Genomic DNA, 19,491 nt, shown 5'->3' on the forward strand with positions numbered 1-19,491 from the left:
TGAACGATCCGTTCAAAAGAACGAATCCTTTCAGTGAACGAGACTTTTTTCAGTTCATATGACTAACCAGTAGGTGTCAGTAATGTGCATTGAAGCTGGCGCCACCTCGCCGTAAAAGAAAACAAAGAAGAAAATGACGTAACTTCCAGTCCACGAATGAATCGTGAATTGCATTTCCCGTTCACCAACTGAACGGATGTGAGTGAACGAGTCAGTGAGTGAGTGATTTGCATTTCCAGTTCATCGCGAGAACGGATCAGTGAGGGAAGGAATCCTGACTTTCCCGTTCGCGAACGAGTCAATGCGTCAACTGCCTTCCTTCCCGTGCATCAACGGATCAGTCAGTGAACGTGTTGCGTCTCCCTCCTGGCTTGAACTATGTAAGCCAGAATGTAGATTTACGATTTGCCAAGGAAAGGAAGAACCGCTCACTGAAACACCACTTCTTTTATGCAAGTTTTCTCCAAGCTAACGGCTAACTCTATTGCATGAAGGGATGCGCTGTTATGCAACAGCGGGGAGACTATGCTTCTCTTTGGGTAATCTTGATTTTATAACACCTATAGTAGTTTTTACATAACGTGTATGCATATATATGCCTAAATATTGTTATCCAATATATCTACTGCAATTTCACATTGGATTGCTGGTTTGAAATTTACTTTTATTATTATTTTTTTTAAATAAACATTTATGTTAAAACTTGTCTGGTGTTTTATTACTTGTTTTTATATTCGCCAATTAAAACATAAAAATTAGACATTTAGCTAACTGCTTTATATGTGTAGGTACACTTCATGGACACTTCAATAGGTACACTACACGAGGTAAAAAATAAATAAAGGGTTAATTGCACAATATAAGCACCTCATCTCATACTTGGGATCGAACCATGTACTTACCGAGCAAAAGCCCTTAAGACTAACCAGTCAGCTATTTCGACCTGGCAATCCATGGCCGTCTGCACTGTTTTGTACTAGTGATGTGCATTCCAGTTTTAAGAACTAAATCTTTAGAATCGTTTCACTCAAAATATTTGTTCAAAAGAATCGTTCACCGAATTGTTCTTATTTGTTCATTCTTTTTTTTTTTTTTTTTTTTTTTTACCTCGTGTAGTGTACCTATTGTAGTGTCCATGAGGTGTACCTAATCACAGGCCACTTCAATAGGGAAAAAGCTTAAGTGAAAGTGAAAAGTGCCACACTCGCCCTCACCCCCACCTCCTGATTGGCTGTTTGAGCTATGACGTCACTTGGACACTCCATTAGGTACACAGCCATTTTCAAGTGTACCTAATAACAGGCCACTTTATTAGGGAAATATCATGGTCAAAGGTTACGTGTCAAGCTCTAGTCCTCGGGGCCGCGTTCCAACATGTTTTCCAAGTGACCCTCGTTAAGCGCACCTGCGTGAAAAGTTTTTATCACTTTCACGTTCTGAAGGAGCTAAAACTTTTCACGCAGGTGCACTTAACGAGGGAATCACACGGACACTCCATTAGGTACACCGCCATTTTCTAGTATACCTAATAACAGGCCACTTTATTAGGGAGATATCATGGTCAAAGGTCACAGGTGTCAAGCTCTAGTCCTCGGGGCCGCGTTCCAACATGTTTTTCCAAGTGACCCTCGTTAAGCGCACCTGCGTGAAAAGTTTTTGGTCACTTTTACGTTCAAAAAGAGCTAAAACTTTTCACGCAGGTGCACTTAACGAGGGAATCACACAGACACTCCATTAGGTACACCGCCATTTTCAAGTGTACCTAATAACAGGCCACTTTATTAGGGAAATATAATGGTCAAAGGTCACATGTGTCAAGCTCTAGTCCTCGGGGCCGCGTTCCAACATGTTTTCCAAGCGACCCTCGTTAAGCGCACCTGCGTGAAAAGTTTTTGGTCACTTTCACGTTCTGAAGGAGCTAAAACTTTTCACGCAGGTGCACTTAACGAGGGAATCACCCGGACACTCCATTAGGTACACCACCATTTTCAAGTGTACCTAATAACAGGCCACTTTATTAGGGAAATATCATGGTCAAAGGTCACAGGTGTCAAGCTCTAGTCCTCGGGGCCGCGTTACAACATGTTTTCCAAGTGACCCTCGTTAAGCGCAGGTGCGTGAAAACTTTTAGCCACTTTCACGTTCAAAAAGAGCTAAAACTTTTCACGCAGGTGCGCTTAACGAGGGAATCACACGGACACTCCATTAGGTACACTGCCATTTTCAAGTGTACCTAATAACAGGCCACTTTATTAGGGAAATATCATGGTCAAAGGTCACAGGTGTCAAGCTCTAGTCCTCGGGGCCGCGTTCCAACATGTTTTCCAAGTGACCCTCGTTAAGCGCAGGTGCGTGAAAACTTTTAGCCACTTTCACGTTCAAAAAGAGCTAAAACTTTTCACGCAGGTGCGCTTAACGAGGGAATCACACGGACACTCCATTAGGTACACTGCCATTTTCAAGTGTACCTAATAACAGGCCACTTTATTAGGGAAATATCATGGTCAAAGGTCACAGGTGTCAAGCTCTAGTCCTCGGGGCCGCGTTCCAACATGTTTTCCAAGATTCCCTCGTTCCCTGGTATAAGTAAAAAGTGCCACACGCACCCTCACCCCCACTTTCTGATTGGCTGTTTGATCTGTGACGTCACTTGGACACTCCATTAAGTACACCGCCATTTTCAACTGTACCTAATAACAGGACAGTTCATTAGGGAAATATCATGGCCAAAGCTTAAGTGAAAAGTGCCACACCCGCCCTCACCCCAACTTTCTGATTGGCTGTTTGATCTGTGACATCACACGGACACTCCTTCAGGTACGCCGGCATTTTCAGGTGTACCTAAAAACAGGCCACTTCATTAGGGAAAAATCATGGCCAAAGCTGAACTGAAAGCCCTCACTCCCACCTCCTGAATGGCTGGTTGATTTGTGCCGTCATTCGGACCACCATTTTCAGGTGTACCTAATAACTTTACGTATTTTTTTTGTATGTGTCAAGAATGTGTATTTGACTACTTGCTCTTTATTTTGGGGGATACCAACACATTTGACACAACGTAAAACACACATACATACTGTCATATAAAGCAGTCAACCAAATGTCAGATTTTTGTTTTGATGCCCCAAAAAATTAAAACAAGGAATAAAACACCAGACAAGTTTTAACAGGTTTTAATGTTTATTAAAATAATAATAATAATAAAAGAAAAGTTCAAACCAGCAATCTAATGTGAAATTGCAGTAGATATATTGGATAACAATATTTAGGCGTATATATGCATACACGTTATTTAAGAACTACTATAAGTGGTATAAAATCAAGATTACCCAAAGAGAAGTATAATCTCCCCGTTGTTGCATAACAACGCATCCCCTTCATGCAATAAAGTTAGCCGTTAGCTTGGCGAAAACGCGCATAAAAGAAGTGGTGTTTCAGTGAGTGGTTCTTTCTTTCCTTGGCAAATCGTAAATCTACATTCTGGCTTACATAGTTCAAGCCAGGAGGGAGACGCAACACGTTCACTGACTGATCCGTTGATGCACGGGAAGGAAGGCAGTTGACGCATCGACTCGTTTGCGAACGCGAAAGTCAGGATTCCTTCCCTCACTGATCCATTCGCGCAATGAACTGGAAATGCAAATCACTGACTCGTTCACTCACATTCGTTCAGTTGGTAAACGGGAAATGCAATCCACGACTCATTCGTGAAGAGGAAGTTACGTCATTTTCTTCTTCGTTTTGTTTTACGGCGAGGTGGCACCAGCTTCAATGCGCACCACCGACACCTACTGGTTGAAGTCATATGAACTGAAAAAAGAACGAATCACTTTAGATTCGTTCACTCTCGTTCACTGAAAATATTTGTGAAATATTCACGAGCCAACACTGTTTTGTACTTACCCAACGAACGCGGAACGAAATATTGAACGGATAAGAATGACTTGAAGTGAAAGCGGGGTTCGTTTGAACGAATCTTTTGAGTGAACTGATTCTAAAGATTCCGTTTACTTAAAAGAACTGGAATGCACACCACGACTGCAAAATCCCTTTCAGTCGAAAGGCGATTGGAAATAAAGGGGTCACGTGACCGGGCCACGTGATATGACCGCAACCAATCACAAACAGGACAGTAGTTAAGCTGTGCATTTTTTTTTTTAAATGCACATTGTTTGAATCGAGAGACAAATTGCTTAACATCTTTGATAGCTGTTTTATTTTTGACAGTAGTGCCAGTATTCAAAACCAATGTTACAAAAATGTAGTGAACATTTGTTGACTTTTCACTTGGTTATGTTGGAAATATGAATAGTCAAATAATCAGTAACCATTAACACACAGAAAGTTATAAAAGATGAAACAGTTGATTTGCTAATACTTTCATCAAGGCCATGTAATGAGGTTTCTTTTGTTCATTCAGGGGAAGTAGCGCTGTGAGGCAGTTTTGAGATAAGGCAAAGCTCTGAGAGGTCACCATGAACTCGTCCCTTGCAAGAAAAATGATGTCTTCTTTTATGTAAATGATCCACACATGGCAAACTTACTTGCTTTTCCACCAGAGGTCAGTACAGTCCAGCATGAATACTGCAAATGTATTAAAACAATATGAGGTCCCATATTGTTGAGTAATAGTCATAAAATTGTCATGGCTACTGCTTATGCATAATTGATCTCAGCCACAATTGGTAATTAACTTGTGATCATATTGAAATGCGAAACGAGTTTATGTCAACCATTGAGTTAAAAGCTCCCAGTTGCCTTTCCAAATCATTTGGATCTATTCTCCAGTAAAGTGTCGATAAATACACTCTTCCTGTTCAGTTTTCACCAACTAGAACACAAACAAAACACAAAATAGCAAAAGGACAGAATGTTCCTTGTCTATGATTCTTTATTTTCGTGTTTCAGAGAGAACATTTAAAATGATTCATACGCCCACAATAACAGACATCACTTCTCTGGGTTAGAACACTGACACGGGAACATGTACACGAGTACACAAACACACAATCACAAATTTGGCCAAACTACAGTGTCTTACTTCAAAATAAATAAACAAATAAATAAAAAAAGGCAATCATATTTTAAAACCAGAAAGAAAGAAAAAATACCCCGAGGACACACAGCCAAGACCTGTCCCGCTTTATAAAATGGTGCAGTAGCAAAGTAACAACCACGCCTACAAAAGTAACAAAAGGTACCATACAATCTATCATTGTGGAAGTGCTTGTACAGTAGGTTTGGAAGTTTTGCACTTATTTCAAAGGATATCAATATCAATGCCTAGAAAATCACCAGTAAAAATAGCTCATCTCTGTAAAAATGTGCTAGCAGGACAAGCCTTGGCTGCGGATGCATTTTCTTTTGTCAGAAACTATTTTTCAACCAATTGTCTGCATTACAACAACTATAACACTGTTTCCTCTTAATAGAAATATGTACAGACGTCCACTCGTTTCAAAATAATGCCCTGCACACTGATGCAGTATATCAAGGGGTGATGTTTTTGTTTCGTTTGTTTTTGTTATTCCTTCACAGCGACTGTCCGAGCAGTTTGGTACCTGAATCAACAGATGAGATCACAGTTCTTTTTTTTTTTTTTTTGCCTGAACAAAATGTTTGCTTGTATGTGACTGTTTGTTAAAACACCCCCTCAAGTAAAGACATCCATTCCAAACTGTGTAGCAGTGTAAACATACCATTATTTTTGAATGGGTGGCATGAGAAAGGCACACATGATAAGACCACACATCTTGATACTACAGCGGGAGGGAGGGAATTGGGGCTTGTAGGGGGCTCTTTTGGTTTTAGTCAGCTTAACAAAATGTGCCACACAAACGTCATTTTGCTCCAACACTGTGATGAGAACCTCAAGATAAACCAGAAGGCAGATCCCACTTCTTATTTCACTTTTGAAATCACTGCTGGATTTTGTCCAGGCTGGTTTCCCTGAAAGTAACACTGGTACCCTCAAAAAAGAGAGGGAGGGGGGTCAAAATGGTTGACCCTGGCCGCTTTGTTTTTTAAGGACATTCCCACTTTTTTAACAGTAATAATGCAACTCGTGACTCCATCCTCCGGGCAATTTCATGTAAATAAGCAAACATACAATCTGTGGGCACACATTTTTTTCTGGAGAATGTTGCACTTTTTCAGTGATAACCATTAACATACCTTGCTAGACAATTTCATCAAACAGTTTAAAAGGGGTCATGCCATATCAAATACGTTGGGAAAATATTCACAGTCTTGGACAGTACTCTTGTGCATTTCAAGAGTGAGAGAGAGACTATGCTATATTTTGGTAAGCAAATGCATTCAAACAAGACATGAAACAAGAGAAAGGCGGGGGGGTTAGGTCAGGAAAAAGCTTTGACATTCTTTTGAGTGATGGACTCATATTTATGCAACAAACACTTTCAAACGAGAAATCTTGGTATCCTGGCAAATCAATTTCCCACTCCCACACATAACTATGCGCCTTCTTGCTTTAGTGCCCCAGCTGACTGCTGACCTGCGGTGTCACTGCTGAGAGACAAACTCGGCTAGAAGCCAATCTATTTATTTATTTATCTATCGGAGGGGGCCGGGATGGGGGGGCACAGAATCAAGAAGGAGGCTTGCTTTTGGACCAAACAGGGTTCAAATGCTGGCATTTTCAACAGTTCTTTAGAAAGTGCACATGGAAGTTTCATTCTACGATGGCTAGAAGCACACTGACAACATGCCTTTGACATCAGTTACACACGGGGATCACACCACAGAAAGCTGCGACAGACCATTCAGAAGGCAGATTTAACACCAAAAGTCTCCTACTTGCTCGTTTCAACATTAAAGAAAGGACCAGCTGTTGGTTACCAGTAACAATACAAAAACTGCACAAACGTAGCCAAACACTATGTGCAGAACATTATTCAGAGCTGTCATCGTTGATTTCTCCTCCCCTTTTCCCTTTTTTTTTTTTCTTGAACTCTACAGGAATTTACATGACACCTAAAGAGCCAAACATGGACTATCAATCCCAGATTCAGATGTTCTTTTCACATCTCTGAATTAAAGACAGACTAAAGAAAGTAAAAGCGGGCGGAGTGGTAACACTTTTCTTGAATACTGTAAAGCATAACATTTCCCAATTGCCTTCAACTCGAGCGAGCGTTGTATTTAAAGCCACAGTTGAGCAGGTCTTAGTGTAACTGCCTCCTATTGATAACAGCCCTCACATCTCGTCTCGACAGCGAGCGACGCTTTGATAAGGAGTAGAAGCTCAAGTCCACAATTACACTGGAAAAATATATGTATGTTTATATTCATATATATAGCATTTCTCAAATCTATTTATACAGAATGAATATATAGTGTACTTATGGCCATCTTGGCAGAGAAATAAAGGCATCTGAAACAATCACCACTCTCTTGATGCCGTGGTCTTCCCATGACCAGACATTGGAACATTGCAAAAATGCCAAGAATCTGGAAATAAAGAGAATTTTCTCCCCCCATTTCTTTTACTGGCACTTTGTGCATCACAAAATTAAAGATCTACAGTAAGGCTACAAGGGTGTGTATTTTTGTCGAACGGAGGCCATCCAAAGTTTGCTTTGTGTGTTTGAAAATGAACCTCGATAATACAGCTCCACAGATGCATGACTGAGCTGGGATCAAAGCGGAAAAAAAAAAAAGTTTCCGAATGCATTATGTGAGCTTATATTGGACGTTACTGTACAAAGGTTTGGGGTAAGTGATCTTGGCTGCTACAAAATGCTTGGGGAGGTCACTTTTTAGTTTCGTTTTGCTGTTTGTTCTTTTTTTGTTGTTGTTTGTTTTGTTTTACAGAAGCAAACATGAGCTGGCATAAACAATACAGAGAACAGATAGCAACACAACCGTGATTGCTTTCACTTTGTCAAATCAGCTGCTGGCATACCTACGCAATCAAACAATACCTGTGCTGATTTTTTTGTCTTTATTTCAATATGATCGGTGGATCTTTAAGACTACTCAGACTCATCATGGTCACATCACGCACATAAATAACAAAATAAATATACAGCCATCAGTCAATTACTTTCATATTGAATAAATAATAAATACATATTTTCTCAATTATTTGTTTTTTTTTTTCCAGTAGTGTGTTTCGGAACATATCGGTACCAGAAAGAACATAAACAAAAGGAAGAAATAATTAAAAACAAAAAAAATATGCAAAAGGTGTCTTTTTGTTATAAAACATTTGTTTTAAAAAGTACTAAAAAAAATACGCCTTGTCGTTTATCTATAAAGATTCTCAAAATATCGATGAAAGACATCTGCAAATCGCTTCCATATTAATCGGTAAAGATGCATTCTGTTTGTGTTACAAAGTCAATAAATAAATTGCTTCAAATAAATAAACCTCAATAACATAAATGTCAATAAGTTACAATTTAAGTACACAAATTTAAATAATTCATATATGACAATAATCATTGTACCACAAAACTATTCATTGAAATGAAGTGCAATTCCTATGTTGATATAAATACTATTGATATGACTAAATGAAAATGTGTGCACGCACTATGACTACAGGCATGTCTGTTTTTTGTTTCTTTTTAAAACCAACTTTCAATGGTTTCAAAGCAAAGTTGTTAATCTGCTGCTGGAATCAATCAGCCATTGGAAAGAACACAAGCTTAGCTGGTCCTGGATCAGCTGCGTTCACAAAACGGGATCAACATTGCGTCGAACCCTTTGGTGCGCTCATAACGCAAAGCAAACACACAATGAGTTTAGTGCATGCTTCATATTGCTGAGTTGTGTTTGTGTATGTGCGTGTATGTGTGTGTGTGCGTGCGTGCGCTGGGCTATTAAGAGCTGGTGAACACACACATACTTGCCACAGTGAATGCTACGGAAATAAAGTTTGACTCCTCTTCCTTTCCCGAGTTCGCCATCCTCGAGCGATCAAAGCCAAAATAAAGAAACAAAAACCAACAAACAAACCAAAAATAATCATCTGGGCAACAGTGAACTTGTCCTCAAGCACATCTATCTCAGGGCACACAAGAGATATATGAGTAACCACACGGCATACTGAATGCCTCAGATACAGTAGCTCATCGTAGCCTTCGCCATCCTGCCTGAAGGATTCCTTTCCTCTTCGCATCTTCACTGATCCCAGAAGCAGCATGGTGGGGATTTTGGTCCGCGTCCTCTTCTGCTCATAGATGCTCCCTGGGTTGTGTTTATTTAAATAACCTGAATTCCCTTTGTGTTGTTTTTGATTTCTATTATTTGATGTATTTCAATAATATCCCTGTGACTCCATCACGCTCGCTAGGGCGGCTTGGCTCTTCGGCGTGTGCGCGTCTCAGACTTTGATGCCCTTCACAGCTTTGTTGATGCTCTCCAGTAGAGCCTTGTTCTCGGGGCTCTGGAAGCAGTCTTTGTTGGTGTACATGTCGGTCAGGGTGCTCACATAGCTGTCGAAGTTCTGCTCCGTGATGGGCTCCTGTTGTGGCGCAAACGACAACCAGTCGCAACTGAGACTGAGGCCAAACTAATGGCAGCGAATCGACCTTCGCTAACTCATGAGCTCAAGTCTGCGCAGGTGCGTATGCGTGTGTTGTGTGTGTACGCTACGTGTGCGTTTGCGGTCAAGAACTCACCATGTGCGGCACACGTATGTTAGCCAGGCTGCGGATCAGGGCCCGGCTCAGCCCGGACAGCTCCATGAAAAGAGCCTCGTTCTGCTCCTCGATCATCTTGTTCTCATGCTCGATGCTCTTCAAATTCTTTTCCATAGAAGTGATCTGCAACGCAAATAGTTAGCTTCATTATTCTACATGCACATTTTGCCGTTTGCTGTCAACTGAAAATGCCTTCAACACATAGTAAGGTGTTTGGTGCATTGAATCAGTGTTCATTTTGTGACTGTCTGACTTTGTGGGCAGTCACTGAACGCACCTCGAGTCATGGAGGCGGAGTTTAACTGAACCGGCCATAGAAATAGCCACCATAATAACTCATATATCATGAAATGAGACCGCCATAGTGCCAAACGTAATATACAATCATATAAATGTGTCACCGTGGAAAGCATGAAATAGCATAATATGTCTCATTTAAAAACAGCAGAGACACACACCTGGGTTTGCAGGTTGACTACGTCTGCCTCCATTTCATTGTTGGATTCGTTGAGGTCATTAATCTCTTTGTTGAGCTGCTTGATGTCCTCGTCATTATCCAAAACTAAATGGACAAAATGAGATCAGCTCAAAATCCCTTATAGGAGTGAATTTGCTTAAATTTTTTTTTTTTTTTACACATAACCATCTTACCATCACTGGCTCTGAACTTGGTGCTCAGATAGTCCTCTGTGGGAAACTTGGCCTTTTTCTTAGCATACAACGCCCTGGGGCACCCTGAGAGGCTGCACGACGCACACATTTATAAGTAACCACCATGTGTGCTAGAATATAATGCGACAGTTGTTATCTAAATTCAAACCAAAATACTTTCTTACGCGAGGTCAACTTGTAGCATTTATTTGCGTGTAGCTCACCTGCGGTGTGTGAGGAAGCTGCCGTTGGCGTGTCCAGAGCCGTCACATCCCGGGGTTGGACACGTGGGTCCTTCAGTCTTGAAGGCCTTCCAGTTGAAGGGCGTACCGTTCAGGAGACCCTCCTTCTGTCTGCGGGCCGCGAGCGGACACCCGTAGGCGCTACGATGCGTGGCGTACTTCCCGCTGATGTGTCCAAGGCTGTCACAGCCCGGCACCGGACATCTGCAAATCGGAAGGGGGGAAAAAAAAGAGGGGGAGAAAGACAGATGTGGGGAAAGTGTTGAAGGGAAAAGAGCGAGGAGGTACAAAGGTTAGATAAGAAGAATCAAACAACATGAACAGAAGACTGAAGTAACACACCACCAAAAAATTCCTCAGTTGAGTCGTTTACATTATACGATACAAGCAATAACATTACTGGCAAAATGAGCTACTCACGGGAAGTGCATGTATTTCTTATGTACTGCTCTACATTACTTGACTTTGACAGTCACTATGTGCAGCTCAATGTCTTTCCCCCGTGAGTCAGGGCCTGCCTGACTGACGCAGTCACGTGGACAGGTCGCTACCTCTGCATATGATTCACAGTGACTTTCCTTGCTCTGCCTTCATTGCATTTCACGTTAAGTCTTGCTAAAAGCAGACATTAAGGCTTTCTTTACGAACTTTAAAAGCTCCGAGTCCTCCTGGTTGTCCTTGGTAGGAGTTTTAATTCCACTTTTCTTGGCACGCGGGCACCCAGAGAGACTGAAAACAGAAAGTATGGAGTTGATAACATAAGGTTGAGAAAGGGCTGGTCAAGTGATTGCTTAGAGATAAAAAGAGAGAGAGAAAGAGATGTTCTTCAACCAAATCACAAACCAATCAAGTGCCAGATATGGACGAAATCATAGATTCATAGTAATATGTGTGTGTGTGTGTGTGTGTGTGTGTGGTCCCTGTCTAATTCTACCATGAACTGTCACTGAGCCTCTCTGACTGACTGTGTGTGTGCAAGGTTAATGTCTGTGCAAGTGGCTGCATGAGCCTTTCGTTGTTGATGTGTTACCTTCGATGGGAGGCGTAGTTTCCCGTGATATGACCTGAGCCGTCACATCCTGGGGTGGGGCATCTGGCGGAAAAATAATAATTGCCATTGACGATGAGAGGAAGGCTGCTACAGGGTGTCACACTTTTTTCAAGGGCTTGCTATTGCACATTTGCAGCGACAGCAATTGAAATCAAAGCAAGAGTCATCCAAGCTCGGATTAGCAAACAATCAAAGACAAGCAGAATCAAAGCTGCGTGGCGGCAAGTGTCAGTAGCAGTGAAGGTGTAGCGCAGACATACTTGAGTTCAGGGGTGTGTGCTGCCATGAGGGACCGGAGGCTCTTATCAGCGAGAGGACACCCAGATAGACTGAAGGGACGGTTGGGGGAGGAGAGTGAGTGAAGGACAGGCAGAAGAAGAGGATGAAGACAGAGGAGAAGGTACGAGGGGAAAAAAGACGTGAGTGAAGGGGAATCAAGATTGCGAGGCATACCAAGGTCATTTAGGAAAAAGAGGACAGGCGGCAAGGAGTAAATCACTTATGCATATCCAAGTGTCACTGGCCGTCTTTGCCTCTTGGTGCTACGCGGACATTGCTAACTCTGGAGTGTAAGCATCAAATAATCAGTGCTTGGAATTCAGTGGACACTGTCTCGGCAGCATCTCGTGGACTTTTATTGTTATTCTTAATGCCAAGTAGTTAGTCAGGGGCAAAAATTAATTAGCGCCGCGTTTGCCTTCAACCATTTAAGAAAATTAGGTATAGGCTTAGGGACACAAATAAATTGTGCACTGTGGATTTTGCTGTAACAATCACGTCTTAAATACGTTGCAATTATGACCATAACAAAGAAATGTATCTGTTTTATAATAATGAATCACAGCAGTTCTGTTGTTTCTATAACGTTATTGTTGGAATGTCAAAATGTCATTTTAAATACAAGTTATTATTGCTAGAACAGTTCACTTTAATCACTATCGGTACACTATTACGAGTGATAAACTGCCAACTGCATTTTACCACTTTTTTTTAATGGTTCTATGTGGTGTCCATGTAGACAGCTAGCAAAACATGGTTCCTTGCGCTTAAGTCTAGCTCAGCGGTCCTCAAACATTTTACAACAAGTATCTCAAATATGTACGTCACTTGATTTTGAAAATGAATGTATTTGTATTGGAAATGGATTTGTACGCCAACCAGTGATTCTTTCATGTGCCACTAGGAGGTGCCCAGTCACTACTAATGGTACTCATACCACACTTTTGAGAATCACTGAAAAGTGCCCCATCGTTTTTATGTATTTATTTTTTTCAAGCAAAATGTTTGCTCCACGTACCTGCGATGAGATGCATAGTTGCCAGTGATGTGGCCACTGCCATCACACCCCGGTGTCGGACATCTGGACAGAAACCAAGACTTAAACAAGGAAACCTTTTGCCATTTTTTTTTTTTTTTTTTACAGAATAGACCAATGCACTGAGCCTACAGTATGCGCACATGGAAACTGCCTCAGCGTGCCTACTGGGACTCTCCATCGTCTTGATACTTACGAAAGCAGCTCCTTCTTGCTGTCCTTGGGCTGGAACTTGACCTTGAAATTTGGAGTGGTGACTTCTCCAGGGTACTTCCTGTCCTCCATTAAGTCTTGCATCATGTCACTGTCCTCTGGGTCAGATGACACATATGACTGCCCGGCGTGATCCATCTGGAAAATGTGGAAATCAAATTTAATAGGATAGTTATTACCTCGGTCATCCTTGTTGATGTGTGTGGCTTGAGCTGCTTTTTTTTTTTCCCCAGCACAGTTCTCTATTAACATATTTGGAGGATTTGATAAATCCAGGATAATTTGTGAGATTTTCAAACCCGATTTGTCTGCAAATGTTACCGTGCAAAAGGTACAATTTTGAGTCGATAGAAATGGTTGAAACTTTTCTAATTACGGTGCACCCACTGTTTTGAGTTGAATAACTTTTTGGGTGAAGAGGATTTGTCTGAATGCACCGTATTGCCATTAAAATCAAGCCCTTTATATTTCTTTTGAAAAAGTTCAAAGCGGTAGGATTAGCATACGGAAAGGATGGTGCAATGCACCTGACACACCACCTCTGTTACTCGGTGCAATGTTTTAACAGAGCAGTAACTTCTTCTGTGACGTAAATGAACAATAGAAAGAGGAAAGGGATACAGGAAATAAACAAGTTGAGTTTTTTTTGTTCAATCCCTCTTATGGGATTTCGTTATGTTGCAACGACGCCTCTTTGATCAACGGTGTAGGGAATACTGCCAGATTTTTATGATTTTTTTTTGCACAGCAGCAGCATACTGACCTCGTCCATTTCCTCCTCCCTTTGGCGGTTGTGTTTGGTAAAATCCAGAGGCCCCTCCCACTCCTCCTGCTTGTAGCTCTGAAGGTTGGGTGATGTCATCCCACTGCTTCCCCCGTGATGCAGAGAGGAAGACGAGGAGGAAGAAGGGTCTGGGGAACGGACCTCCGGGCTGGTGCCAGACAGGCTGCCTTCATGTTTGATGGGCTTCTTCATACTCAGGTCCAGAGTACCATTTTCATCCACCTCAATGTCCATTTCCTGGGGAATATTCAGAAATGACCTTGTATTCTTATGCAACAAATCTCAACGTGACAATGAAGCAACTTTGGCTTTGTAAAGCTTCTCTTTTTATTTAATTTAAATAAGTTGAATATATTGAGTCAGTGACTAAAAGTGGGTCTGTTTCTGATCTGTGTCCAGTTTTGGTTAAGGGAAGAGATTGTGTTGTTTTGTTTGATTTCCTGTAAAATGGCAATGCGCATACAGGCTAATCAGAGGCAAAAAAAAAACATATAAAGGATGGAGGAGAAGATGAAATGGGAAGTGTTCCCAGAAATGCCCATGTTGACGCGCTCACTGTTCCATTATTGATTTTTAGCTGGCTCGGACTCGGGTTCCACGTATGTCCTTGTTGATGTGAGACATTGTACAACATACAAAGCCAGGTCACGTGACACTGAGACAACAGCAGTTTGCCAGACAATCACATATTTATTTATATTTATATGTCCAAGACATCTTCCCATAACCAAGACATGGAATGGACAAATGATGAAAAAATCACGGTGAAAGAAAAATGCTTTAGGAGTCACAATATAGGCCAAAATGGCATTCCAATTACACCTTGTGTGTGCTGAGAGAAGGTAAACAGTATCACAGGATATCGACCGAGTGCAGAAGAAAACTGTAGCACAGAAGGGGGGACTAAAAATAAAATGAAAGAAAGAATGGAGGGAGTTGAGAGATCCGTGCTTCAGATTCTTCACTCCCAAAAAAAATGGCTACCTGGTGGTGTAAAAGTAATCAAAAAGCAAACTGGCCGTGAGCCAAACTCAACAGCCACATGAGAAGCGTGTGGGATGTAAGGATGAAAGGGAACGGGATAGGTGATGCAAGTGCATCTCAACCGCCGCTGTTGCTGTGAGTCAGCGCCCGATTTGATGGTACGCAACTGGTGGGACGACACAAACGTGAAGAAGAGAAAGGAGAGCGTTGTGCCCTGCTGTGTCTCGTGCTACAATGCGCGAGTAATTGCTGAGATTTGAGGAGAGATGAAAGGAGTGATCTTTACGATGATGACATACCTTGTAAATAATGGATTTTTGATCCTCGCCTAAGAAGTAGGTCGCAACAAGATTCAAATGCGAGTGACATACCTTGTTTAGTGGTTTGGTGCTGAGGTTCTCGGGTTTCTCCCAGCACCGTGTGGACAGGTTGAGGATGGCGGTGGCAGCCATGTGGGCGGCTTCGGCATCATGCGAGTAGTCGTAAGCCAAGGAGGACGGTTTGCCGTAAGCGTGGAGGCTGAGGCTGGGCGATGTTGATTTGGGGAATGAGGGCTTACCTGCAAGAAAAAAGGACGTCATCAAAGTGTGTGACATTTGTGTTATGAATGATCGTAACAATCGGGGGCGTGGATGGGATTTGGGGGAGGGCAAAGCTTATAAATATATGACATTATAAAGTCCCTGTAGAATTCTTATTTGAAATCAACATTGAAGAAACTGTTGTTCATCTAAAATGCCAATCACCCACCAAATTATATATTTTTTAAAATGTGTATGAACTTGAGTATAAACAAGAACATTTACATGAATACAAATAATTATGTAAAATGGACATGAAATTGACATTGTAAAGAACATAAGTATTTGGGGGATTTTCTTAGTGCATACAAATCTGACCTTTAACTTGATTCAGGTAAGAGCAAATGTCTTCTTTTTTCTTCTCTGCTTGTACTTGTCAAACAATCTTAGTATAGTGACTGACTAAGTCCCTCAATTAATATGTATGATATTTCCTTTTAGCTTTTCCTTTGAGCAAAAAACTATTTTTTTACAGTGTGACTTAAAGCGCGCTCCGTGCCCATCCTGATGGAAAGTGAAGGCTCTTTTTTACTGAGATTTTTGTCACCTTAAGTGATGAAAATTGAGGTAATGGATTGTGGTTTCTATGCCCCGCCCGTTCCCCCAGTGAGTCCATGGTAACTGTTAAAAACTAAAAATACAGCTTTTGTATCAGGCCAAGCGTCTTACTTTTGAAGGCTTTGGGTGAGGTTTCGCTGGTGGGCATCTTTGGTGCAAGCGTACGCTTCCCGAATACTTGAGCATCAAAGCTTGCATAATCAAAGGACACCTTGGAGTACTTCTCCAGCTCCTTGGCCAGGTTGGCGCGGGGTGTGCTTGGCGCCATGTTGGGCCTGTAGCTACCAAACTGGGGCATCTCCAGTTGCTTTACGAAGCACATGGGCCTGGGAGGATGACAAGGAGTGAGTGTCAGGGTAAAACACTAACGAGAGGAGGAAGTGGAGTAGAAGATCGCACAAACACAAAAAAACAAAAACAAATGAGAGAATAAGAGAGGGAGGTGCAGCGAGGCAAGATAGGAGCAACAGTGTACTTAGTGGGAGTGCTGCTGGATTAAAAGCGCTCTTATCAGCGGAGGGCACATTTGCATGTCGTACAGCACGGAATTTATGAGCTTTAAGCCCTCTCGTTTTCCTAAAGAGCCAGCGCTTTTGTCAGACCTGTTGGCGTAAATCCACCGATAGAACCCAACGAGGCAGAAGGGGGGAGTAAAGAGGAGGGGAAAACAGAAGGGGGGAGTGGCAAAACACAGAGGGAGGCAGCATTGGGGTGGGGTCACCTTCCTCTTTTTTGCTGTCTTTTCCTCCATCCCCCTCTATATCTCTGAGTCCCCCCTGTTCCGCCTCCTCTCCATTCAATATCACATGTGGTCTGCCATCACATGCCAATTAATAATAAGCTAGTGGTCTGCCATCACACGCCAATTAATAATAAACTACCGGACGTAGCCTGAAGTCATGATGCTGTCAGAGAAGTCCTCATACAGAATGCGGCCTAACGACCATTTTTATCGAAGCATTTATCACAGGGGGTTTGATCTTTTATTTTCTCTTTTTTTTTTTGCTTAAATATACATTAACATGAGTTCTACGTGAACGTGGATTGAATGTTGAGTGCTTCAGTTCCATGCAAGGCACACCTCTCAGCTGTCTTCTCACCAAGGGAAGACTCGACTTTAATGTGACCCCCAACAATGCCCCTATAGCTTGAATAATTAGCATCTTCAATGCATTATTAATTAAAATACCAATGAGGTAGAGCACCGACTTAGCATAATACAGATGTCTCATTTGCGCTAATCATCATTCTTTTGGCCATAATGAGGGCGCCTGGCCAGCTGGGGAGATTAACGGTGAGAAAGAGACGTCCGTGTTAACACAGTGGCGCTAATGATTGGACCACCAGAGTGGATGCTTGAAGAGTTTCTGGAATCCAACTATCCACAAGCCGGGTCCTAAGCTCACGAGGATCCCGGCAACCGACGTCACGATTGCCACCGAGATGAACAGATGAACGGAGAGTTTGGATTAAAACACTCAGGGATCTATTTTAACAATGTGTTCATTGCCGTGTTTGTTTTGTTGTGTAACAGACAAGAGAGAGGCAAATTATTGAAAACAATTGCCATGATGAGGATTAAAAACCACAGAATTAAAGGTGAGTAAAAGTTTTGATAAAAGCTCTTATATGGAATATTATTACAAATTAATTGGCTGGCTAGGCTCTGCTCTACTAATTTACATATAAACTTGTGATTGCTTATAATTAATGTTACCTCCAGCAAAAATATGCATATAAAAAATGCATTACTGCTTTGTATTTAAATAATTAAATAAAACCAAGTCCATAGCAGCACAATTTTACAAATAATTATCCATTTGTGTGATCAGTTTAATGATGTGTTGTGACATCATTGGCCACACACCTGAGCACTCTGTCATTGGGACTTCCTTTGAGGAGGTCGCAGCCAGGCTGAGAAAGCTGCTTATCTTGGCTCTTGGACAGCTTCTCCGCCGCTGCAATGGGACATCCCGAAAGACTTGAGAGGTTGGAGGAGGAGAAAGATTCGTGTTTAGCAAGAGAATGCTGACCTCGTAAATCTGCATCATACTGATGTGGACTGACACAACTGCTGTCCTGCTAAATATATGAGCTTGCATATCACAAAAAGGAGGAAAACTCTGTTTACGTCTCACAAAAAAATAACTGATGTAAGCATATATGCAGTGCTGTTATCTAGGCTTACCTGCGGTGTGTGTTACGGTTGCTGTTAACATGGCCCTGACCGGTGCAGCCAGGAGTTGGACACTTCAGCACATTCTCATGCATGGCCAGAACTGAAGAGACATATTCACAATGACACGTAGCCTTTTTAAAACAAGTCTCTGCAACGAGACATATTACTCAAGAGACTTCGTGAGGAAGGAGGATTCCAACACTATTTGGTGGTTACGTTTCACCTTATTTTAGTTTTAAATAGTATTGCAATATTATAACACACAACAGCACGGAGGAGAGAACTAAAAAAAAAATTAAAACATAGTACCTACAAGAGTGGTGACAGCCACATGGAGTTATTAGCAGAATAAATGTATAGGCGTTACATAATTAGGGTACAATTTTTGTTTCCTCTATTCTATAAGTTACAGAAAAAATTTAATCAGATTACAGTTACATTTATTATATTTTGGTATTATGTTGCACAATTCCATGTTTAATGCAAGGAGAGAGACGCTGGCAGTTGATTTGAGAGAAGCTAACTGGTTAAATTGTCGCAATTTACTGGAGCTCAATTGGCCACCATTGCGAAGTTTTGATTGGCCATCCACGCAAATGACAAGAGGGGCCACTAGAGGCTGGTTTGAAAGTGACTTGAGGAACAGATGGCAACTATTTGGATCATATTAGCTTCAGCATTTAATTCATTCTTAATAACAAACGTGAGAGCTTTCAAAATCATGCTGGTTACTTATGCCCGTACATGGTTCATTAATATTATCAGAAGAGTATCCCATCACAAATCACCCTCATTGACATATCTGCAACACTGCGTATTCAACTGCTTTCGAGCGTTCCCTCTTTGTATGTTTGATTTCATCTCGGAGGAAACTCACTTTCAGGGGGGATCCTGTCCTTGTGAGGGCAGCCTGACAGGCTACGATGGTGGGGGTAAAGGCCAGTCACATGACCCGTCCCGTCACACCCCGGGGTGGGACACTTGATCTCCCTCTTCTCTGGCCGAATACTCTCTAGATAGATGGATGATGCGGAGGTTAGATGGAGAAAAGAGGGCGGCGCAACAAAAAGGAGGATGGAATGAAAAATGAGGACAAAAGCAAGTGGTTAATGCCATCAGACAGTCTGCTTGGCTGAGCGTGAAATCCAGACATACACTACTGTATTTTCTGTTTTGACTGTGCAAAGGCCCCATCTGCATCTTTTCTTCAGCTTATCTTGTGGACACTTTATTGCCTTTAATGAAGTAAGCATGTTTAGATTTTT

The 19,491-nt window shown here is 41.8% G+C and overlaps 1 protein-coding gene and 1 long non-coding RNA gene across 8 annotated transcripts in view; one reads left to right on the forward strand and one right to left on the reverse strand.

Annotated features, from left to right (window-relative positions):
• Positions 1-4,873: 4,873 nt before the first annotated feature.
• Positions 4,874-19,491, reverse strand: part of LOC148402273 (myelin transcription factor 1-like) — a 70,464-nt gene continuing 55,846 nt past the window's right edge. For 5 of the 7 annotated variants that reach the window (XM_088360344.1, XM_088360352.1, XM_088360360.1 and 2 more), the window contains 16 exons: positions 19,104-19,238; positions 18,236-18,326; positions 17,915-18,028; positions 16,159-16,373; positions 15,280-15,467; positions 13,904-14,161; positions 13,124-13,278; positions 12,910-12,972; positions 11,873-11,941; positions 11,592-11,654; positions 11,210-11,290; positions 10,544-10,765; positions 10,320-10,411; positions 10,127-10,230; positions 9,648-9,791; positions 4,874-9,490 (listed from right to left, as the gene is read on the reverse strand). In XM_088360344.1, coding sequence (XP_088216470.1) covers positions 9,350-9,490; positions 9,648-9,791; positions 10,127-10,230; positions 10,320-10,411; positions 10,544-10,765; positions 11,210-11,290; positions 11,592-11,654; positions 11,873-11,941; positions 12,910-12,972; positions 13,124-13,278; positions 13,904-14,161; positions 15,280-15,467; positions 16,159-16,373; positions 17,915-18,028; positions 18,236-18,326; positions 19,104-19,238 — 2,135 coding nt within the window. In that variant the 3' untranslated portion in view covers positions 4,874-9,349. The remainder of the gene's footprint in view (positions 9,491-9,647; positions 9,792-10,126; positions 10,231-10,319; positions 10,412-10,543; positions 10,766-11,209; positions 11,291-11,591; positions 11,655-11,872; positions 11,942-12,909; positions 12,973-13,123; positions 13,279-13,903; positions 14,162-15,279; positions 15,468-16,158; positions 16,374-17,914; positions 18,029-18,235; positions 18,327-19,103; positions 19,239-19,491) is intronic. The other 2 variants (XM_088360369.1, XM_088360374.1) reach the window with 2 other exon arrangements.
• LOC148402274 (uncharacterized) lies at positions 11,701-14,296 on the forward strand. The gene is made up of 2 exons (XR_015854095.1): positions 11,701-12,012; positions 13,036-14,296. It is a non-coding gene; the product is annotated as an uncharacterized LOC148402274 (long non-coding RNA).

Source organism: Syngnathus floridae, chromosome 2, assembly GCF_059516105.1.
Source record: "Syngnathus floridae isolate MCC-2025c chromosome 2, RoL_Sflo_1.0, whole genome shotgun sequence".
NCBI lineage: Eukaryota > Metazoa > Chordata > Actinopteri > Syngnathiformes > Syngnathidae > Syngnathus > Syngnathus floridae.